Raw genomic sequence first — 25131 nt, forward strand, 5'->3', positions numbered from 1 at the left:
TCCACAATGTGGCTGCACTGTAGACGGAAGAGCAGCGTAATGGGGCCGCTCCATTGTGACCTAGCTTTAGAATATGGCATTGAGAGTTGCCAGGTGGCCTGAGCTGCCTGGTGCTGAGGTTTCTTCCCTTATCCCTGTGGAAAAACATCTGACAGCCACGTGTGGCCTCCCACGATGGCATTGCTGAAACTGGGAATTTGTCTTGTTAGTAGTCGGAAGTACCTTGGAGCTCCAGTAAGCTGTCATGTCCCAATTGCAAAACAAATCCTGAGTAATACACATACATGGTAATATAATGCAATAATTTCTTGGTTTGCAAAGATAACATCCCTCCAATCTTTCCCCTAATTATAAATTTGTGTGCACGGTCCCTTTAACGGGCTGCGCAGTCCATTCAAAGTTTCATACATGCGTGAAATTTCACATTAGAAAAAGCCGGGCTGCGCAGGACTGGCAGCTTCGAGGGAAAGTTGCATCCCACCCATCTACCACCTCAGCTTCATAATTTATAGCGGATACAGTTCAGCTTTAAAATAAAATAAGACAAACAAATCCTCCACCCTATCACAGACCCTTTTGTTGTTCTTGTCGTCCCCTGCCCCCCGGCCCCCCACCTTTCCTGGCTCTGCACTTGTTTAAAAGCTGTTCATTTCTAACCTCAGTTCTGACGAAAGGTCATCGACCTGACTGCTTCTCTCTCCATAGTTGCTGCACCAGGAAACACCAAGACTGGTTCGACGAAAACGACCAGGAGATCCAGGAGCTAAGGAGCCGTAAGCGCAAGGCAATTTTGAACTTAATACAGCAACCCAACACGAGAGCAAGAAAGCAGCTCTATAGACAGCTGAAGGCCGAGGTCCAACAAAAAACCCGCGACCTCAAAAACAGATGGTGGGTGGAGAAAGCACAGGAGATTCATCAGTTAGCTGACAACCACGACATGCGTGGATTCTTCAGCGCAGTCTAGACCACCTACGGCCCAAGCACCCAAGGCCCTATCCCACTGCTGCAAAGAATGGTGAGATACTCATGAAGGACAGAGAGGCAGCCAGTGCCCGCTGAAATTAGCATTTTGAAGATCTCCTTAACCGAGACTCTGTCTTCGATGCAAGTGTCCTCGATTCCATCCCACAGTATGCTACGCGCCACCATCTCAGCACAACCCCAGCCCGGTATGAGGTAGAAAAGGCCGTCCATCAGCTGAAAAATAACAAGGCAACACGAGCAGATGGAATTCCTGCTAAAGCACTAAACCATGGCGGATAAACACTTTTGGCGCAAATACATGACCCAATTTCTTTATCTGGAAGGAGGAAAGCATGCCAGGAGATCTCGGGGACTCCGTAATCGTCACCATCTTCAAAAAAGCAGACAAGTCTGACTGCGGTAACTACAGAGGAATCTCCCTGCTGTCGATCACAGCGAAAATCATTGCAAGAATCCTCCTCAATCGTCTTCTCCCTATGGCTGAAGAGTTCCTTCCAGAGTCGCAATGCGGATTCCGTCCACTAAGGGGCACAACGATATGATCTTCATCACACACCAACTACAAGAGAAATGCAGGGAACAGCACCAACCCTTGTACATGGCCTTCTTTGACCTCACAAATGACTTTGACACTGTCAACCGTGAGGAATTATACAGCGTCCTCCTCCATTTCGGCTGCCCTCAAAAGTTTGTCACTATCCTCCGTCTGCTCCATGATGACATGCAAGCCGTGATCCTGACGACTGGATCTACCACAGACACAATCCACATCTGGACCGGGGTCAAGCGAGGCTGAGTCATCACACCAACGCTCTTTTCGCTCTTCCTTGTTGCAATGCTACATCTCACCCTTAGCAAGCTCCCCGACGGAGTGGAGCTAAACGAAAGAACAGATGGGAATCTGTTCAACCTCCTCCAGGCCAGATCCAAGGTTGTCCCAGCCTCGGTCATTGAACTACTAATATCATTAACATCGAGATCACCAGCCTACTCCCTCAGCCCAAAAAAGTTGCATGATGTGGAAAAGCAAAGGATTGGACTGGTCTTGAACATTATAGCCCCACAGTTAAATGGCCTACAAGTTTAGAATCTGCAAAGTCTCTCAATTATAGTAGTGCTGGTCACACCCGTAAATAGTCTGAGCATTTGAAGTGTACAAATACTGCCCAATATCTAAGTATACAATAGCATAATCTAGAGTGATCAGAACTAGTCTGATATTGTGCTCTTACATATGCTTTGTCAATCTTTCCAAAGGCAGACCTTGGTGAGAATGAGCCCGGATACAAATCATTAAGTTGCTTTATTCCACCAACAACATGGGAAACATCGGAACATAAGAACAGGAGTAAGCCATTTAGCCCATTTAGCCCCTCGAGCCTGTTTCACCATTCAATAGATCATGGCTGATCTGCGACCTAACTCCATATACCCGCCTTTGGCCCATATCCCTCAATAACTTTGATAACATTTTGTTAACCAATCTCAGATTTAAAATTAACTGATTTAGCATCAATTGTTGTTTGCGGAAGAGTGTTCCAAACTTCAACCACCTTTTGGGCCCAAGGTTCGGCCTCAGTTGCTCCTGATTTTTTGGAGCAACTGGTGTAGAACGGAGTATCTTAGAAATTCAATTTCTCGCCATTTAGTTTGCTCCAGTTCTAGTCAGTTAGAACAGTTTCACTTTGGAACAGAATTTTTTTTTCAAAAGGGGGCGTGTCCGGCCACTTACGCCTGTTTTCAAAGTTTCGGCAGTGAAAACTTACTCCAAACTAACTTAGAATGGAGTAAGTGAAGATTTTTGTATGCTCGAAAAAACCTTGTCTACACTTTCGAAAATCAGGCGTAGGTTACAAATCAGGTGTAGGGAATGGGGGGGGGGGGGAATTAAGGGGATGTTTACAAACATTAAACACTTCAGTTTTACAAATCAATAATAAATGATTAAAAACATCAATAAATCAACCAATAAATCAATCAAAAAAAATTAAGAAGAAATATTTTTTTTTTAAATCAATAAATAAAACATTTTCTACTTACCGACTGCAGCACTGGGAGCCCTCCAACAGCGTGCTGGGATCCCCCCCCTCCCACCGTGTGTGTCTCTTTCAGCGTCTCTGTCTCTCTCACTCTCTCTTTCTGACAGCGAGAGGAGGGGGGAAAGAGAAGGGGGGGAAGAGAAGGGGGGGGGAAGGAGAAGGGGGGGGGGAGGAGAAGGGGGGGGGAGGAGAAGGGGGGGGGGAAGGAGAAGGGGGGGGAAGGAGAAGGGGGGGGAAGGAGAAGGGGGGGGGGGAAAGGAGAAAGGGGGGGGGAGAAAGAGAAGGGGAAAGGGGGGGAGGAAGAGAAGGGGAAAGGGGGGGAGGAAGAGAAGGGGAAAGGGGGGGAGGAAGAGAAGGGGAAAGGGGGGGAGGAAGAGAAGGGGAAAGGGGGGGAGGAAGAGAAGGGGAAAGGGGGGGAGGAAGAGAAGGGGAAAGGGGGGGAGGAAGAGAAGGGGAAAGGGGGGGAGGAAGAGAAGGGGAAAGGGGGGGAGGAAGAGAAGGGGAAAGGGGGGAGGAAGAGAAGGGGAAAGGGGGGAGGAAGAGAAGGGGAAAGGGGGGGAGGAAGAGAAGGGGAAAAGGGGGGAGGAAGAGAAGGGGAAAGGGGGGGAGGAAGAGGAGAAGGGGAAAGGGGAGGAAGAGGAGAAGGGGAAAGGGAAGGGGGAGGAAGGAGAATGGAGGGGGGGGGGGAAGTAGGAAGGGGGGGAAGTAGAAGGGGGGGGGAAGTAGAAGGGGGGGAGGAGGAGATGGGGGGGGAGGAGGAGATGGGGGGGGAGGAGGAGATGGGGGGGGAGGAGGAGATGGGGGGGGAGGAGGAGATGGGGGGGGGAGGAGGAGATGGGGGGGGAGGAGGAGATGGGGGGGGAGGAGGAGATGGGGGGGGAGGAGGAGATGGGGGGGGAGGAGGAGATGGGGGGGGAGGAGGAGATGGGGGGGGAGGAGGAGATGGGGGGGGAGGAGGAGATGGGGGGGGAGGAGGAGATGGGGGGGGGAGGAGGAGATGGGGGGGGGAGGAGGAGATGGGGGGGGGGGGCTGAACGGGCCGGGTCGGGCCCAAGACTTCGGGCAGGGCCTGTCCCCAGCACCAGATTTACAGGTAGGTGGCGTTGGGTCGGGTCGGGAGCGCGGGTCGGATCCGGGGGGAGCGCGGGTCGGGTCGGGGGCGGGGGGGGTGGGAGGGAGGTGAGGTCGGTTCGGTTCGGTTCGGTTCGGGTCGTGGGAGGGAGAGTGGGGGCCGGGGGAGGGTCCAGTCCGGGGGCTGGGGGAGTCGGGTCGGGTCCAGTTCGGTCTTTGGGGGGGGGGGGGGCGGGGGGGTCGAGTCGGGTCGGGAGGAAGCAGGAGCTGGGCGTGGGAGGAGCCTTATGCACGCAGCCCCAGTGAGGCCATTTGGCCAGGGCTAGGGGCTGCGTACTTCGGGCCCCTCCCACACAGTTTTGGGCGCCTGGAGCTACTGCACATGCGCGCCCACTGTAGCGCGCATGTCCCAGCACTGTTTTCAGCGCAGGGACCTAGCTCCGCCCCCTACAGCTCGTGTTGCGCCGCGCCGAGCTGCAAACAACCTGCAGGGAGCCATAGAATACGGAAGTTTCTTTTAGGCGCACTTTGTGGCGCGAAAAACGGGCGTCCAGGTCGGGGCTGCGCCGTTCTAGGCACGGCCCGAAACTTGGGCCCTTTGTGTGTAGAAATGCTTCCTAATTTCACTCCTGAAATATTTGGCTCTACTTTTAAGACTATGCCTCCCTTGTCCTAGAATCCCCAACCAGCGAAAATAGCTTCTCCCTAACCACTCTAACTGTTCCCCTTAATATTAAGTGAACATAAACGCACAGCAGTCAAAACAAATTCCACTTATTTAACTCAAATTCATGCCTCTCAAAAAATAAGGGGGAAAAATGAACCACTCAGTCCCTTTTCTTGGGCAGACTTGCTTTTGACATTCCTGTCTTTCTAGATAACTTCTAACTACAAGACATGACCTAATTGTATTTTTAGCTTCTAGCTCCAACCAAAAGCTGTGTGTCACATCCCTATATTACCCCAGGGAATAGGAGGGCGGTGTCTTTGATATCTTCCTGTGCAGGGATTTGGCAGTAGGCCTGACCACTAAATCATCTACCTGCTCTCTCAGGCGTATATTCTTTGCAGTTACCTCATGCCGTGCCCAACTGAAAAGAATTGGTCTTTGAAATATTGAGTTGTGACATTTCCCCAACTGACTCATCTGGCTTTAATACACGTTATCCAATGTCTGTAGTCTTTCTTTTTTAAAACTTCTGGAACTGTATTTACTTTTAAAACACAATCCTTAATCATAGGTCAATCCCTAAATCCTATCCGGGAAGAAAAAAATATTCGAAGATCAAGAAACATGTCACGACCAAAGGTCAAGTGAAGAACATTCAATTTACACCATACTTAGATTCTTACCTTTGGATGTTAGCGAGTCATTGAGATTTTGCATTGCTTCAGGACCAGTATAAACAATTTCGCCATCTTTGACCATTTCGTTCCATAGTCCACAGAGTCCATCTCGAATGAAGGCAAGCTAAGATGAAAGCAAAATAAAAAGATGACTAAATACTAACTTTTCAGTTTCATAGTTTAAAACCCCTCAACTTCTGAAATAAAAGACAAAAAAAAGTCTGCAATACCAAAGAGTAAGTTAGAAACGTCCAGAAATTAATTTATACAGATTCTTCTGCTTTATCCCTTTTCTTCCCAAACTAAGCTGAACGCCGGTGCCCTTAGAATTAGTAATATGTGCTTTTTTTTAATTTGAAAGATTCTTCATGGTAGTATCATGGTTGTGAGGAATGAGAATATAATGCCAAACAGTGGACCATAATAATTAGGTCCTGCCCCCTCCCCACAAAAACAAAAATGATTACCCCATATGAACTGGATCTCACTTAAACTCAGACAGTTAAATACATTTTTACTGACATAACTCCCCTTCACATGAATGGTCAGAAACGATTAAATATTTGAGATTGTAAGAAATGCATCGGGTTGATGTCGCAATCATTTGGCACACAGTAAGTGCCCCAGCTCAGCAGTGCTGTCACAAAGCTTTGGAGGACTGCTTAAGCAACATCGAGTGACTAGTTTGACAGCAGTACCACAGGCAGACAACTTGACCAACAAATGATGTATGGTTTGGAGGGATTTTCAGAGTGACAGTTTTTTGTTAAATCTAAACATAGCTCCATTCTAGGAGTTTTAGTTTGTCGTCACAACTGATCAGGTGGGTGATGGGCTCGCTCCGCCTACCCAATGAAAGCAGTCACGTGCAAAAAGGTGTTTCGGGACGTTGAATGAACTTCTATTTAAACCAATATTATTATTTTTTTTAAACCCTTAATGAAACTGGATAAGGAAGATGGCCGAAGCAACAAAGGCTGAGCATCTTTTTATGTTGAGAACATGAGAACCAAGTATGGAACAAAAAAAATGCCATCTGTCCGCTCTTTCCAAAAGATAATTCACCACCTGTGCTGTTCAGGTCATCTCATCATTTATAACCTTCAGTCTCGTTTTTCAATATATAAAGCTGTTTTTTTTTTTTAAAAAGAGGAATTTTGAAAGAGCATGAACTATTCTCAAGAGCCAATTCCAGAGATACACTTAGTGGTGGAAAGAAACAAAATTCTTTCTAATCTCTAGTTTGATTTGAGGCTCAAGAATCCTGTAATTATGGAGCTGTACTTTAAGTTTCATAATCCACTTCTATCAACATCATCCAATCTTGCAGCATTTTATATATTTGAATCGTGTTCTCTTCCATTCATTTTTTTTGCTACATTTTTCTTATAAATGAAAAAAAGACAGCATAATCATTGTTGCTCTTTCCTGAACCATCTCCAATTCATCAGTGTGCTTTGGGATGTTGCCTACAGTTTTAGGCACCCCACTTTCAAAATACAAAATACACAGTTTGAATTGATCTTGGACTGCCGATGATTTTTTGGGCTGGGATTCAGAATAGAGGTCTTTTCCCCAAGTCACCAAGACATTTCTGTCTTTTTATATTTGCATTGTTTTTCCTGTTAAAGTTACCTCAAAAGTTCATGGCCCAGAAATCCCAGTCGGCTGCTTCCCATGGGCGATCGAGGGAAAAACTTAAAAAAGAAGCGCACTTACCTGAAGTTGCTGCGCCCACCCGAGTTCCCGGTCCTGAGGCCTCCACTGACTGCGCTTCGGAGCATGTGCACATCAGGACGTGTGCAGGGCTGGAGCTGCAGTCACATGGCTCTGGGCAGCCAATCAGGTAAAGTATGTTCTCATTCATAATAATGGGAACTCAGTAAGTTGGAGTTCCCATTATTCTGAATAAGAAACCCGCCCCAAACACCCAAAACACTAATAATAGAAAAAATACACAACATATTTATATTAATTGAAATTAAACTTATTTATGTTCTAAAAATATATATATTTTTCTGACTTTTTAAACAAGTTTTTTTTAATTATGCTTTAAAATAAACTTACCATAGTAGAGAGGGTTTTTGTAATAAAATGTGTTTTTATAATTTTATTTTAAAATGTTTGTGTATTTTAAAACTCTTACGCTTGTAAAAGTAGGCTATGTGCCTGCTTTTATCAGGCACAAAAGCTTTCAGGACATTTGCTGGGCAAGATATGGGTAAATACCGCAATCTTGCCTTTGCAAATGTCCTGGCTGCCAAGATATGGAAGATCTGTCAAGCTCCAGCTTAACAGATCGGAAAAGCCAGCTTTCAGCACATGCGCATTGTGCGCTGAAAACCAGCTTTTGCGATGCCTTCCCGGGTCCGTACACACTCAGTACGGGAGGCAGGAATTTCTGCCCACATGCTTCACTGTTTTGAAGGAAACAATTCAGGTATCTTCAAGAATGTGCTGGTCGTCCTTTTAATGGCTTTCAGGACTTTCAGGCCTTTTCTATCGTAGGCCTAGCCGGGGAGAGAACCTTGCAAACAGCAAGCTGGGTATGCCTTGTGATTGGACGTGTACTCATGGTGCATTTCATGCCCCAAACTCCAAAATATTGTGGTGTTCCTTCAATTCTGAAGGGCAGCTTTCTTTATCAGATATGCTGTTTAATTGCAACTTTCATTGAGGTGATAGCTACCTCACAAGCTCCTATGGAGTTGAGATTGAAAATCCAGATAAACTGTCAACTGAATGGCCCTCCACTGCTAACATAGAAAATAGGTGCAGGATAGGCCATTTGGCCCTTCGAGCCTGCACCACCATTCAGTAAGATCATGGTTGATCATTCCCTCAGTACCCCATTGCTGCTTTCTCTCCATACCCATTGATCCCCTTAGCCGTAAGGGCCATATCTAACTCCCTCTTGAATATATCCAATGAACTGGCATCAACAACTCTCTGCGGCAAGGAATTCCACAGGTTAACAACTCTCTGAGTGAAGAAGTTTCTCCTTATCTCAGTCCTAAATGGCCTACCCCTTATCCGAAGACTGTGTCCCCTGGTTCTGGACTTCCCCAACGTCGGGAACAATCTACCCACATCTAACCTGTCCCGTCCCATCAGAATCTTGTATGTTTCTATGAGATCCCCTCTCATCCTTCTAAACTCCATGTATAAAGGCCCAGTTGGTGTCTCTTCTCATATGTCAGTCCAGCTATCCCGGGAATCAGTCTGGTGAACCTTCGCTGTACTCCCTCAATAGCAAGAACGTCCTTCCTCAGATTAGGAGACCAAAACTGAACACAATATTCCAGGTGAGGCCTCACCAAGGCCCTGTACAACTGCAGTAAGACCTCCCTGCTCCTATACTCAAATCCCCTAGCTATGAAGGCCAACATACCATTTGCCTTCTTCACCGCCTGCTGCACATGCATGCCTACTTTCAATGACTGATGAATCAAGACGCCCAGGTCTTGTTGCACCTCCCTTTTTCATAATCTGCCACCATTCAGATAATATTCTGTCTTCGCATTTTTGCCCCCAAAGTGGATAACCTCACATTTATCCACATTATACTGCATCTAATGTAGCTTCCTCTTCAATATATTTGCAAGCATAACTTCGGCCCAGATTTTGCGGTAAAAATAATGCTCTCAGTGCTCACCGTTATTAAAGTGTAAATTGGACAGCAACATCTGACGACCACACATTTACAGTTAAATGCGGAAATTAGGAAGTTACTGTCCGAATTGCTCTGCTCGTCCACAAGCTGCGCGATACCAGTATCTCACCGAAAGGCTCAACATTAAAATATGTGGAATGGTGTGAAGTTGCTGTTCTGACGCAATATATAGCCACTAAACACGCCAGAAAAAATTAGGATGCCCATTCCAGTGTAAGTAAATTTTTTATGGCATGTCTTAATAACCGTCAAACAACCGCTCTGTTGCTAAAAAATAACTTTTACAAATGTGGAGTCCCATTCCTTCAGATTTTAATTATTGTTAAAGATTTTTTTTTAAATATATAAATTGTAATTAACTTTTTTTTTTTAAACTTTTTCTCTCTCTCTTAATCCCATCTTTCTTTCACTCTTTATTTTGCTTTCTGTACATGATTTGACATTGCATTAACTATTCTAACTTACACTTCCTAGTTCAGATTCTTCGTGCCGCATTATAAATTCTTCAATCCAATTGGTTAAGGAGATACACAGTTGCTCAACCTGTTCACACAGGTCCCAGATCCCCTGTAGAAGGCACTGCGCCAAAATGGCTTTCCAATCACAGCAAGTTCCAATGTAAAACTCCATAGAAAGTCGATGGGTAAGTGCAAGTGTAATGAACAGCAGGTGCCGTTTGTTCATCGCTGACCATAAAATACAGTCCCTCATCTTTTCACTTTAAATAATGTACATGGACACCTAAATCCCTTGGCTCCTCCATAGCTCCTTGTATCTCAGTTTAAAAATGATCTGGATTTGTCTCAGATTCAAAGTGGATTTTGCCCACTCACTTACTCTGTCTATGTCCCTTTGTAACTTCTTGCTCCCATCCACACATTCTCGGAGTGTCATCTGTAAAATTGGATTTACAGCTCTCTATTCCTTTGTTCATGTCGTTAATATGGTGAAAAGCCGAAGCCCTAGCCTAGATCACAAGGGACTTTCATTATTATACTCTGGGTCCCACTAGCAAATATAGGGCAGTGGGGGTAATCTTCTGTAAAAAGGCAGGTTATATAAACAGCAATCTTTCCTCTAATCTTCTACCTCTTGGCATCACATCAAAAATCACACCTACTAAATAGAGAAAGCCATTTTATTCCATTTCTCACACTAGTCATTCGTATAACCTTTAACATTAGTTATACTCGACTTTTGACATTGGTCCATCTCATTTGTACCACTGCTTTATCAAAACACAGCTTTATCAAACGACAATTCCGATTCTACAATTTAATATTACTAATGAAACCACTTCGTCTCGCATTGCTAGCGCTGGGGATCCAATTTTTTTTTTTTTTAAACTCAAGCATCCGACAATGCTGTTTTCAAAACTCGAATGATGAAAGAGGCAACTGTTCAATCTAAGCCTTGTACATGTTACTGGACTGAACTCGGCCTATGTCACTTCCCGCTCATCAGTTTGTTGGCTGGCAACAAGTTATTATGTTGCAAAACAGATATCATCTGCCAAAGCTAAGAAACTAGCACCATAATCCTGCAGCAAACACCAAATAAAAAATATTCATAGCCACAGGCCTCATATTACCTCCATCAGTTGGAATTAAACCCATGTGCCTGAATTAAAATAACATGAAGGATATCTAAGCAACACATTAAAACACAAAACCTAAAAATACATGCATTTAAGCTGCTCTCAAGAGTAAATACACCTCATGATGCGCTATTGTATGATCAGTGTCAGCCGTGGCTCGGTTAGTTGCGCCCTCGCCTCGGAGTCAGAAGGTTGTGGGTTCAAGTCCCACTCCAGAGGTTGGAGCACAAAAATCTAGACTGACACTCCAGTGCAGTACTGAGGGGGTGTTGCACTATCACAGGTGCAGTCTTTCAGATGAGACATTAAACCGAGACCCGTCTTCTCTCTCAGGTGGACATTAAAGCACTATTTCGAAGAAGAGCAGGGGAGTTATCCCTGGTGTCCTGACCAATATTTATCCCTCAAACAACATCACAAAAACAGATTATCTGGTCATTATCACTTGGCTGTTTGTGGGAGCTGGCTGCGCACAAATTGGCTGCCACATTTCCTACATTAGTGACTACACTTCAAAAAGTACTTCAATGACTAGTGACTACACTTCAAAAAGTAAAACGCTTTGGGATGTTCAGTAGTGGTGAAGTATTTTTTTTCTTTCGCTATTCACACAGACCAAAGGTTCCAGGTCTGACCTATGGGGAGGCATTAGAGCACTCCAATTGACCGAGGGAGGAGGAAAAACCAAGGGTCCTGGCTCTTGATCACTATCGCGATCCCTGCTACAATATATACACGCGAGATCACGTGAAGTGGGAGTCAATGCAGCTGAATTGATCCTACAATCAAATCGTCTATGAACATGGCAGATGAGGGTACTGATAAGGAAATGAGGCGAGTCAAGAACATAAATCCAATGCAATACAAATCATAGGACTTTAGAAAAAGGGAAAGTTGGAGATTGGATTATAATTGGAAAGAACTGAGGTGTTGAGAGCAGGTTTTTTTTGTTTTTAAGAGGGACAGAAAAAGGTCATGCCAGAAGATAGGAGGGTTACAATTAATCTAGAGGAAAGATCACAGTGGAGGGAGACAAGTTCAGCAGCAGAAGAAGCAACATGTGAGGTCAGGGAGCAAGGAAAGGTTGACTGGGAGAAATGGTAGGAGGCAGGGCAGAGAGGAAAGGATAGAGTTAGACGAACTCGGGCTCTAGGTGGCAGTCATTTTCCCCGCACACTTGAGGAGACTCTAAACAATAACACCCTCCCAGACTTCACTAATAGTGTCATTGTGGGTAACCCAACGATAATTTGTTACATTTCTTTTAGAAATGTCTCAGTATTACATTCTTTAAGAGGTGCAGTACCTGGCTTCCTCGAGAGCATTTACAGAACCTACACCCATAGAGCTCCAGAGATCCAGCTTTTTCCAGTTCTGACGAAAGGTCAGCAACCTGAAAAGTTAACTCTGTTTCTCTCTCCACAGATGCTGCCTGACCTGCTGAGTATTTCCAGCATTTTCTGTTTTTATCCCATTGAGATCCTGTTGGTTACTGTAGGCCCAATTTCATAAGCAGCTCTCCAATCCTGAAGTTACCAGCTCCAAAGAAGACCACAGTTGAATATGCCAACATTAAATGTTTGTTTTTAACGTGAGTCTCATATTAATTTCATACTCCGCCATTTCTGCCACCTATAGCGTGTGCCACCATCAAACGCATCTTCCCTTCCCCCCCTCCCCTTTTAGCATTATGAAGGGACCGCTCCCTTTGTGACACCCCAGTCCACTCTTCCATCACCGCCGCTCCCCCTCCCCTTCCCACGGCACAGGAGATGCAACACCTGCCCTTTTACCTCCTCCCTTCCCACCGTCCAGGGCCCAAAACATTCTTCCAAGTGAAACAATGATTTACTTGTACTTCTTTCAATTTAGTATATTGTATTCTCTGATCACAATGCGGTCTCCTTTACATTAGGGAGATCATATGCAGATTGGGTGATCGCTTCTTTATTTTTATTTTAAATGCTTAATTAAAGGATCTTCTAATTAATTTTGAACGTGATCATTTATTTTTGTTTAAGTGGTGTTTATTCTTATTTATTTGGGGATTTCTATTGTGCTTATGGGGATTCCATGTGCAAATGGATCCCCATAAGTATCATGGGAATCCTCCTTTTTGATTGGTCGACCGAGGCCACGTGATCCCAGGGACGCTTGCAAACCTCGCACGCCCCTGGGATCTGTGAGCCTTTACGCAGGCAAATGCCTGCATGCCCAGGACCTGAAGAGTCCGAAGATGGGGAGACACCAGATAAGTTCGGATTTTTTTTTTGTTTCAGAGGCATGTCCTTCTGGTATGTCTCTGACCGTAAATTCAAGGCCAATAACTCTGTTTCTCTCTCCTCAGATGCTGCCTGACCTGCTGGGTATTTCCAGAATTTTCTGTTTCTATCTCATATTAATTTAGTTTATTTGTATAATCTGACTGAACATATCCCAAATCGCAGGCTAAACTTTGTAAATTGTGCACTTTTTTTGTTTGTTCTATTATTTCTGCATTATGAAACAAATATGGCATTTAGTAAGCTGTTAAAATTCACAACTGGACTTTGGAAATACAATCTCAACTCCATAGGAGCTTGTGAGGTAGCCATCACCTCAATGAAAGTTGCAATTAAACAGCATATCTGAAACGGTTCATGGAACACCCTCATCAGTACTAAAATCTGAACAAGAAATGTTGCAGATAGTTACATCGGGATGGGGGGGGGGGGGGGGGAAAGAGAGACCTGAAACTTTTTTAAAAAACAATTCTGACACCATAAATACACAGGAAGAGCAGTAACTACTTTGTAAGGTATTCAATTAAGGACAATCATGGCAAACTCTCAAGACCATTTAAGTGGAAAATGCCAAAAACAATGGAATTCTTAATCTAAGCTGCTCTTTGAATCCTTCCCAAATGAGTTTAAATAAATCAAGCTTGCCCACACATTTGCACTAACAGACATTGTTCGACAATATTATCCAAGGTTACTGTGTCAAGGAATCCGCAATATACAATGATTCCCTTGACCTGGTACAAGTTAATATCCATGAAATGTCCAAGAAATGGAAGTATTACACCCCTGTAGGACACCAGCCATAGAATGGTAATGTTTAGAAATTTATAGCACAGAAGGAGGCCATTCCGGCCCATCGTGTCCGCGCCGGCCGACAAAGAGCCACACGACCCTTGGTCAGCAGCCCTAAAGGTTACATATAAACCTATGAACAATGACGGAAAGGCAAAGAGCACCCAGCCCAACCAATCCACCTCATCACAACTGCTAATACTAAAACATTCTACACTCCACCCCAACCAGAGCCATGTAATCTCCTGGGAGAGGTAAAAACCAGATTAAAACCCAGGCCAATTTAGGGAGAAAAAATCTGGGAAAATTCCTCTCCGACCCATCCTGGCGATCGAAACTAGTCCAGATCATCACCCTGGCCGTATTCTATTCCCTGCAGTACTTACCATTATATTGCTCCTTCCAACAAAAGGTCATCCAGTCTAATTCCAATTATCAGCTCTAGTCCGTAACCTTGCAGGCTGCTGCACTTTAAGTGCCCATCCAACCATCTCTTAAAAGTGGTGAGGGTTTCTGCATCCACCACTCTTCCAGGCAGCGAGTTCCAGATCCCCACAACCCTCTGCGTAAAGAAGCCCCCCCACTCAAATCCCCTCGAAACCTTCCATCAACCGTCTTAAAACTATGCCCTCTCGTAATAGACCTTCCAGCAATGGAAATAGACCCTTACTATCCACTATATCCAGGCCCCTGAATATTTTGCACACCTCAATGAGATCTCCTCTCAACCTCCTCTGTTCCAATGAGAACAAAACATAAGAACATAAGAATTAGGAACAAGAGTAGGCCATCTAGCCCCTCGAGCCTGTTCCGCCATTCAATAAGATCATGGCTGATCTGGTCGTGGACTCAGCTCCACTTACCCGCCCTCTCCCCGTAACCCTTAATTCCTTTATTGCTTAAAAATCTATCTATCTTTGACTTGAAAACATTCAATGAGCTAGCCTCAACTGCTTCCTTGGGCAGAGAATTCCACAGATTCACAACCCTCTGGGAGAAGAAATTCTTTCTCAACTCGGTTTTAAATTGGCTCCTCCGTATTTTGAGGCTGTGCCCCCTAGTTCTAGTCTCCCCCACCAATGGAAACAACCTCTCTGCCTCTATCTTGTCTATCCCTTTCATGATTTTAAATGTTTCTATAAGATCACCCCTCATCCTTCTGAACTCCAAGGAGTAAAGACCCAGTCTACTCAATCTATCATCATAAGTTAACCCCCTCATTTCTCGAATCAGCCTAGTGAATCCTCTCTGTACCCCCTCCAAAGCTAGTATATCCTTCCTTAAGTAAGGTGACCAAAACTGCACGCAGTACTCCAGGTGCAGCCTTACCAACACCTTATACAGTTGCAGCAACACCTCCCTGCTTTTGTACTCCATCCCTTTCGCAATGAAGGCCAACATTCCATTTGCCTTCCTGATTACCTGCTGCACCTGCAAACTAACCAAAGAGTTTCATGCACAAGGACCCCCAGGTCCCTCTGCACCACAGCATGTTGTAATTTCTCCCCATTCAAATAATATTCCCTTTTACTGTTTTTTTCCCCCAAGGTGAATGACCTCACACTTTCCGACATTGTATTCCATCTGCCAAACCTTAGCCCATTCGCTTAACCTATCCAAATCTCCTTGTAGCCTCTCTGAGTCCTCCACACAACCCGCTTTCCCACTAACCTTAGTGTCATCTGCAAATTTTGTTGCACTACACTCTGTCCCCTCCTCTAGGTCATCTATGTATATTGTAAACAGTTGTGGTCCTAGCACTGATCCCTGTGGCACACCACTAACCACTGATTTCCAACCGGAAAAGGACCCATTTATCCCGACTCTCTGCTTTCTGTTCGCCAGCCAATTTTCTATCCATGCTAATACATTTCCTCTGACTCCGCGTACCTTTATCTTCTGCAGTAACCTTTTGTGTGGCACCTTAACGAATGCCTTTTGGAAATCTAAATACACCACATCCATCGGTACACCTCTATCCACCATGCTCGTTATATCCTCAAAGAATTCCAGTAAGTTAGTTAAACATGATTTCCCTTTCATGAATCCATGCTGCGTCTGCTTGATTGCACTATTCCTATCCAGGAAAACCCAGCCTATCCAATCTGTTTTCATAACTAAGATTCTCCATTCCAGGCAGCATCCTAGTAAATCTCCTCTACACCCTCTCTAGTGCAATCACGTCCTTCCTATAATACTGCGGCCAGAACTGCACGCAATACTCCAGTATAAAGTATTGTACTATTTAACATGCCCTGGGAGTCAGAAATGCCCAAGAACAGGAGCCAGGCATATAATTTTAGAAGTACAATGAAATGTGGAAACAACTAAAACAAACAAATTAGAGAAAGTTATCCAGCAATGCTTTAGTGGAAGACAAGTGGAGCATCTTTAAAGGAATAACACTGAGCATGCTGGATAAAAACATTCCCAAAACCTACAAGCTCCGAGTAGGCAAACTTGACCCTCAATGGATTAATAAAGTAGAAGTGAAATAAAGAGGAAAATGGCCTGCAGAAATCCTGTTTGGAGAAAGAGGAAAGTGAACATTGGGATGAATATCATAGAAGATGCAGTAATATGTTAAAAGAGTGATCAGAGAAGCACGGAAAGACTTGGAAATAGGCAATAGCAGCTAGGGTAAGCACAATAGTAAAAATAAACATTTCAGTACCACAAAGTAAGGCGGCTGTTAGAGAAGAAGTACAAGCCATAAACAATGAACATCTTTCTGTTCCCTAGCCACCAACTCCATCTGGCCTCCCACATTCTACCCTACGTAAATCTGAGGTCATCCAAAACTCTACTACCCGTGTCCGAACTGGAACCAATTCCCATTCACCCATCACCCCTGGCTAAGAAACGTCTCGATTTTAAAATTCTCATCCTCGTAATCAAATCCCTCAATGGACTCGCCCCTCCCTATCTCTGTAAACTCCTCCAGCCCCACAACCAACCGCCCACCTAATTCCTTGCAAACTCGATTTGCTGCTACCACACATCAGAGTCATTCAATAAGTGCGACGAGTCTTTGTGAGACTGTTCAGCCAAATCAATTTAAAAGCATAAAAATGGGCTGGTGGTAACTTGTGAACATTATGACGACAAAGCTTGTATCTCCCATGTAGCCCGAAATAGGCAGCCAGCTTGCTTAATGTGTTATAAGGGACGTCTTTGTAAATGACTTCAATGATAATGACAAATGGTTAGTGCATTGGCCCGATGTAGGTGGCTGCCCTTGATAAGCATGGACAGCATAAAATGGTAGAGACTGTATTCTCATTTATTCATTATTCATACTATTTCTACATGGAATAGCTTCTTACAAAAAGTTTAAATGGTAATGATTGTATAATACTATTATGTTCCTAACACAGATGAGACTGCACTCAGGGAGGTTAAAGTAACAGTGACCTCAGTCTTTATTAAGATACTCCAGAATGAGGAACAGGCCTTAGGGGCCGGCTTATCGACAGTGCTTCCAAGGGATGCTGGGATCCCTTGGGACTTCAGGGGATGCGCTCCCTGGTGGCGGAATATGGGAGAGCATGCTTTACAGATACACAACATCATTCCCCCCCCCAAAGTCAAGTGAAAACTATTTATAACGTGAGGCGGTCAAGAGCCTTTCTTTCCCTGGTGGACCGCCTCGGTACAGATGTCTGTTTTGGTGTGTTGGCTGTGCCCTCGCTGGGTTGGCGTGTTGTTGGCCCGGCGTGTTGTTGGCCCTGCAGGGTTGCTGGGTGATCCTGGCCTTGCTGGGCTGTTGGGCGTGATGGGTTCAATTTCCTGGTCCGGGGTGGTGTCGTTGATCCTTTGGGTGTGTGTTGTGGGCTCGAAAAAGGTGGCGTCTGCTGTGGGTTGTTCAGGACAGTCTGTGAATCGCAGCCTCGTTTAGTCCAGGTGCTTTCTGCAAATTTGTCCATTGTCTAGTTTGACTACAAATACCCTACTCCCTTCTTTAGCGATCACCGTGCCCGCGATCCACTTGGGACCATGTCCATAGTTGAGCACATACACAGATTCAGATCAATTTCCCGTGACACAGTGGCGCGACCATCGTTTACATTTTATTGCTGCCGCCTGCTCTCTACCTGATCATGCAGGTTGGGGTGGGCCAGCGAGAGTCTGGTTTTAAATGTCCTTTTCATGAGTAGCTCAGCCGGGGGGAACCCCTGTGAGCGAGTGGGGTCTCCTGCGGTAGCTGAGCAGTACTCGGGACAGGCAGCTTTGGAGTGAGCCTTCTGTGACTCGTTTAAGGCTCTGTTTGATGGTTTGTACTGCCCGCTCTGCCTGCCCATTGGAGGCTGGTTTAAACGGGGTCGAGGTGACATGCTTGATCCCATTGCGGGTCATGAATTCTTTAAATTCGGCACTGGTGAAACATGACCCGTTGTCACTGACCAGTGTATCAGGCAGGCCATGGGTGGCAAACATGGCCCTCAGGCTTTCAATGGTGGCGGTGGCGGTGCTTCCAGACATTATTTCATATTCAAACCATTTTGAAAAAGCATCCACCACCACCAGGAACATTTTACCGAGAAATGGGCCCGCATGGTCGACATGGATCCTCGACCATGGTCTGGAGGGCCAGGACCACAAACTTAGTGGTGCCTCTCTGGGCGCGTTGCTCAACTGAGCACACACGCTGCATTGCCGTACACAGGACTCTAAGTCAGAGTCGATAACGGGCCACCACACGTGGGATCTGGCTATCGCTTTCATCATTACTATACCCGGGTGTGTACTGTGAAGATCCGAGATGAACGTCTCCCTGCCCTTTTTGGATAGCACTACACGGTTACCCCACAGGGGATCTTGGCTGGTCCAAGTCCTAATCTGGGGGGCCATGACAGGTGATTTACCATTTTCAAACGCTTCCATGACCATCAACAAGTCTGCGGGCTGCGCCACCATCAACAAGTTTGCAGGCTGCGCCATTTCCACCCCCGTGGTGGGCAATGGTAGCCGACAGAGCATCCGCAAAGTTCTCGGTGCCTGGCCTGTGGCGGATGATAAAGTAATACGCTGTTAGTGCGAGTGCCCACCTTTGTATGCGGGCTGTGGCATTAGTATTTATCCTTGTTTTCAGCGAACAGGGATATGAGGGGTTTGTGATCGGTTTCCAGCTCAAATTTGAGGCCAAATAGGTACTGATGCATTTTCTTTACCCCGAACACACACGCCAATGCCTCTTTCTCAATCATGCCGCAGGCCCTCACGGCCGTAGACAAGCTCCTTGAGACATAGGCGACAGGTTGCAACTTCCCCGCAACGTTAGCTTGTTGTAATACACACCCGACTCCGTACGACGGCGCATCACATGCTAACACAAGTCTTTTACACGGGTTATACAATATAAGCAGCTTGTTGGAGCATAAAATGAGAAGGGATTAATTAACAATCTTGTTGTGCGAGGCCCCTTGGGGAAGAGTGACCATAATATGGTAGAATTCTTTATTAAGATGGAGAGTGACACAGTTAATTCATAAACTAGGGTCCTGAACTTAAGGAAAGGTAACTTCGACGGTATGAGGTGTGAATTGGCTAGAATAGACTGGCAAAGGATACTTAAAGGGTTGACGGTGGATAAGCAAAGGTAAACATTTAAAGATCACATGGATGAACTTCAGCAATTGTACATCCCTGTCTGGAGTAAAAATAAAATGCGGAAGGTGGCTCAACCTTGGCTAACAAGGGAAATTAAGGATAGTGTTAAAGTCAAGGAAGAGGCATATAATTTGGCTAGAAAAAGCAACAAACCTGAGGACTGGGAGAAATTTAGAATTCAACAGAGGAAGACTAAGGGTTTAATTAAGAGGGGAAAATAGAGTACGAGAGGAAGCTTGCAGGGAACACAAAAACTGACTACAAAAGCTTCTCTAAATATGTGAAGAGAAAAAGATTAGTGAAGTCAAACATAGGTTCCTTGCAGTCCGATTCAGGTGAATTTATAATGGGGAACAAAGAAATGGAAGACCAATTGAACCAATACTTCGGTTCTGTCTTCACGAAGGAAGACACAAATAACCTTCCGAATGTACTAGGGGACAGTGGGTCTAGTGAGAAGGAGGAACTGAAGGATATCCTTATTCGGCGGGAAATTGTGTTAGGGAAATTGATGGGATTGAAAGCCGATAAATCCCTGGGGCCTGATAGTCTGCATCCCAGAGTACTTAAGGAAGTGGCCCTAGAAATAGTGGATGCATTGGTGATCATTTTCCAACAGTCTATTCACTCTGGATCAGTTCCTATGGACTTGAGGGTAGCTAATGTAACACCACTTTTTAAAAAAAGGAGGGAGCAAGAAAACGGGTAATTATAGACCGGTTAGCCTGACATCAGTAGTGGGGAAAATGTTGGAATCAAGCACTAAGGATGAAATAGCAGCGCATTTGGAAAGCAGTGACAGGATCGGACCAAGTCAGCAGGGATTTATGAAAGGGAAATCATGCTTGACGAATCTTCTGGATTTCTTTGAGGATGCAACTAGCAGAGTGGACAAGGGAGAACCAGTGGATGTGGTGTATTTGGACTTTCAAAAGGCTTTTGACAAGGTCCCGCACAAGAGATTGGTGTGCAAAATCAAAGCGCATGGTATTGGGGGTAATGTACTGGATAGAGAACTGGTTGGCAGACAGGAAGCAGAGAGTCGGGATAAACGGATGCTTTTCAGAATGGCAGGCAGTGACTAGTGGAATGCCGCAGGGCTCAGTGCTGGGACCCCAGCTTTTACAATATACATTAACGATTTAGATGAAGGAATTGAGTGCAATATCTCCAAGTTTGCGGATTACACTCAACTAGGTGGTGGTGTGAGCTGTGAGGAGGACGCTAAGAGACTGCAGGATGACTTGGACAGGTTAGGTGAGTGGGCAAATGCATGGTATAATGTGTATAAATGTGAGGTTATCCATTTTGGGGGCAAAAACATGAAGGCAGAATATTATCTGGATGGCGGCAGATTAGGAAAAGGGGAGGTGCAACGAGACCTGGGTGTCATGGTGCATCAGTCACTGAAAGTGGGCACGCAGGTACAGCAGGCGGTGAAGGCGGCAAACGGTATGTTGGCCTTCATAGCTCGGGATTTCGAGTATCGGAGCAGGGAGGTCTTACTGCAGTTGCACAGGGCCTTAGTGAGGCCTCACCTGGAATATTGTGAACAATTTTGGTCTCCTAATCTGAGGAAGGACGTTCTTGCTATTGAGGGAGTGCAGCGAAGGTTCACCAGACTGATTCCAGGGATGGCTGGACTGTCATATGAGGAGAGACTGGATAAACTGGGCCTTTATTCACTGGAGTTTAGAAGGATGAGACGGGATCTCATTGAAACGTTTAAGATTCTGACGGGACTGGACAGGTTAGATGCGGGAAGAATGTTCCCGATGTTGGGGAAGTCCGGAACCAGGAGACATAGTCTTAGGATAAGGGGTAGGCCATTTAGGACTGAGATGAGGAGAAACTTCTTCACTCAGAGTTGTTAATCTGTGGAATTCCCTGCCGCAGAGAGCTGTTGATGCCAGTTCATTGGATATATTCAAGAGGAAGTTAGATATGGCCCTTACGGCTAAGGGGATCAAGGGGTATGGAGAGAAAGCAGGAAAGGGGTACTGAGGGAATGATCAGCCATGATCTTTTTGAATAGCAGTGCAGGCTCGAAGGGTCGAATGGCCTACTCCTGTGCCTTGTTGCTGGCTTTCTCAAAAGCAATTTCTTGTTTTTTTTTCCCCATACCCAGTTCTCACCTTTACGTAATAACACATGTAGGGGCTCTAAGAGGGTGCTTAACCACGGTAGGAAGTTATCCAAAATAGTTGAGGAGTCCCAGGAACGACCACAGCTCCATGACGTTCTATGGCCTGGACGCGTTACTGATAGCCTCTGTCTTGGCGGCCGTGGGCCGAATGCCGTCCGTCGCGATCTTTCTCCCCAAAAACTCCACTGCTGTTGCCATGAAGACACATTTCGACCTCTTCAGCCGCAGCCCCATGCGATCCAGTCGCTGGAGGACCTCCTCCAGGTTTTGTAGGTGCTCGACGGTGTCCCGACCCATGACCAATATGTTGTCCTGAAAAACCACCGTGCGTGGTACCGACTTGAGTAGGCTCTCCATGTTTCTCTGGAAGATCACTGCAGGCGACCGAATTCCAAACGGGCATCTGTTGTCAATGAACAGTCCCTTGTGCATGTTAATGCAGGTGAGGCCCTTCAAAGACTCCTCCAGCTCCTGCGTCGTGTAGGCCGAAGTCAGGTCGAGCTTGGTGAAGGTCTTGCCTCCTACCAGCATCGCAAATAGGTCGTCTGCCTTAGGTAGCGGGTATTGGTCCTGTAGCGAGAAACGATTAATAGTTACTTTATAATTGCCGCAAATCCTGACCGTGCCATCAATTTTGAGTACTGGCCCACTCGCTGAATTCCACTGGGGAAATGATGCCCTCGCGTTGCAGCCTGTCCAGCTCGATTTCCACTCTCTCCATCATCATGTGAGGTACCGCTCTAGTCTTCTGGTGAATGGGTCGTGCCTTTGGGACCAAGTGGATCCGCACCTTCGACCCGGAAAAGTTTCCAATGCCTGGCTCAAAAAGGGAAGGAAATTTGTTGAGAACCTGGGTACATGAGGCCTCATCGACATGTGATAGCGCTCGGATGTCATCCCATTTCCAGCGGATTTTGCCCAACCAGCTCCTTCCACGCAGTGTGGGGCCATCGCCCGGGATAATCCAGAGTGGCAGTTTGTGCACCGCGCCCTCGTAGGTGATCTTGACCATGGCGCTGCCCAGGACAGTGATGAGCTCTTTGGTGTACGTTCTCAGTTTCGTGTGGATGGGGCTCAGGGCTGGTCTGAGTGCCTTGTTGCACCACAGTCTCTCAAACATCTTTTTACTCATGATGGATTGGTTAGCGCCAGTGTCCAGTTCCATGGCTACGGGTAAGCCATTCAATTTTATATTTAGCATTATCGGTGGACATTTTGTCAAAAATGTGTGCACCTCGTGTACTTCAGCATCTGCCTCCTCTCTCTGAGGCTCGAAATTGTTTTGATCCACCATGGACCGATCCTCCTCTGCCACGTGGTGGTTAGCAGTTTTTGCAGAGCTTGCAGCTCGTCTGCAAGCTCGTTGGAGTTGCCCCATTGTTCCACAGCTCTTGCAAACATACCCTTTGAAGCGACATGAATAGGCTGAATGGGAGCCTCCACAACGCCAATAAGGTGTGAATTGCCTTGCATTCATCCTTTGTTGCGGACTCTGAGTCATCTGGGTCACCTGAGGCCTGATGGCAGTTACGGACCTGTGGTTTCTGCCCTGTACATTTCCGCTCGCAAACACAGTTCCAGTTATTTTATGAACATTGCTAGCACTTGTGTGCTGAGAGATGTGTTTGGTGTTATCACTGGTGGACATAAACGCCTGTGCTATCGCAATGGCCTTACTGAGGGTCAGTGTCTCTGCAATCAAAAGTTTTCGTAGGATGGTCTCGTGGCCAATGCCCAGTACAAAAAAGTCTCTGAGCATCTGCTCCAGGTAGCCATCAAACTCATTGTCCTGCAAGTCGCCTTAGCTCGGCGACGTAGCTCGCCACTTCCTGACTTTCAGATCGCTGGCACGTGTGGAATCGATACCTCGCCATCAGCACGCGCTCCCTCGGGTTAAGATGCTCCGGAACCAGTGTACACAGCTCCTCATACGATTTATCTGTGGGTTTCACCGGAGCCAGAAGATTCTTCATGAGGCTGTAGGTCGGTGCCCTGCAGACCGTGAGGAGGACCGCTCTCCTTTTTGCAGCGCTTCCTTCTCCATCCAGCTCGTTGGCTACAAAATACTGGTCTAGCCGTTCGACATAGGCTTCCCAGTCCTCACCCTCCGAGAACTTCTCCAGGATGCCCACAGTTTGCTGCATCTTTGCATTGGATTCGTATACTCGTCGCCAGTTATTGTGTTCCTAACACAGATGAGACTGCATACAGGGAGGTTAAAGTAACAGTGACCTCAGTCTTTATTAAGACACTCCAGAGTGAGGAACAGGCCTTAGGGGCCAGCTTATATAGAGTGCTCCCAAGGGATGCTCGGATCCCTTGGGACTTCAGGGGGTGCGCTCCCTGGTGGCGGAATATGGGAGTGCATGCTTTACAGATACACAACAAATACAATCTGCTTTAAGGATGCGCCTCAATAAAACGCAGAAAGCCATATGGCAAGGCATCCCAAAGTTTGGCAAGGTTTTCCAAAGTACAGCATGTTGGCTGCATCCACGAGCCCAGTCAATCCAGCAAACAAATCTTGGGCAATCTCATCCTATTTTTGTTGATGTTTCTTGCTCCCAGGTACTCCGTTTGAATTTCATGGACCTGGAAGTTTGGAAGGAGCTGTTCTTACCACTATAGCCTCATTCACAGATAAATCCGAAATCAGAATCTCGTAACATCAGCAGCTTGAGCTACATGAACAATGAATGGGTACATTGATGTGATCTGCGAGGTTTGAATACTCCTACCAAAAGGGAGTATCTTCAATTAGATTAGTCCAGGTCCTTGCGATGCTTTGTTTTCGGACTAGCTATGGAGCAGGAGCAAGAGAAATAGAAATTACATAAATTTCCTCTGCAAGTGATGACTGGATTATTACCTGTTAATCTGGGCCTGATCCTCAGACAGAATTAAGTTCTTATGTTATTGGCAAAGCCCCTCTTGTTTCCTACCTTTTGCAACTGCTTCCCACCCCCCTCAATTATATCACAAAATGAACTGAAATGCTAGAATATGCTGGATTATGATATCACGGACAACAGTGAGGGCCAGGCTCCAGCTGATCCAGAAGGCATTTCTGAATAATTCATTTATATAACACGACTCACATCTTCAAAATATCCCATGGTGCTTTACAGCCAATAAATTACTTTTGGGTGTAGGCTTAGTTATTTTGTCAGCAAACAACAACTTTCATTTACAACACCTTTAACACAGTTAAACGACCCAAGGCGCTTCACAGGCAGCCAATGGTGGAGCGAATGAAATCAGGGATGCACAAGAGGTCAAAATTGGAGGAGCGCAGATATCTCGGAGGGTTGTGGGGCTGGAGGAGGTTACAGAGACGGAGAGGGGAGGCCATGGAACGATTTGAAAACAAGAACGAGAATTTTAAAACTGAGGCGTTGCCGGACCAGGAACCAATGTAGGTCAGCGAGCACAGGGGTGATGCGTGAATGGGACTTGGGGCAAGTCAGGATACGAGCAGCAGAGTTTTGGATAAGCTCAAGTTTACGGAGGGTGGAAGATGGAAGGCTGCCCAGCAGAGCATTGAAATAGTCAAGTCTCGAGGTAACAAAGGCGTGGATGAGATTTCC

General features: G+C 45.9%; 1 protein-coding gene across 10 annotated transcripts in view; it reads right to left on the bottom strand.

Annotated features, from left to right (window-relative positions):
* herc2 (HECT and RLD domain containing E3 ubiquitin protein ligase 2) overlaps positions 1-25131 on the bottom strand; it is a 286911-nt gene that overhangs the window by 251442 nt on the left and 10338 nt on the right. For all 10 annotated transcript variants that reach the window (XM_070892466.1, XM_070892467.1, XM_070892465.1 and 7 more), the window contains exon 3: positions 5451-5568. In XM_070892466.1, the coding sequence (XP_070748567.1) occupies positions 5451-5568 (118 nt within the window). The remainder of the gene's footprint in view (positions 1-5450; positions 5569-25131) is intronic.

This window comes from Pristiophorus japonicus, chromosome 10, assembly GCF_044704955.1.
Source record: "Pristiophorus japonicus isolate sPriJap1 chromosome 10, sPriJap1.hap1, whole genome shotgun sequence".
Classification (NCBI taxonomy): domain Eukaryota; kingdom Metazoa; phylum Chordata; class Chondrichthyes; family Pristiophoridae; genus Pristiophorus; species Pristiophorus japonicus.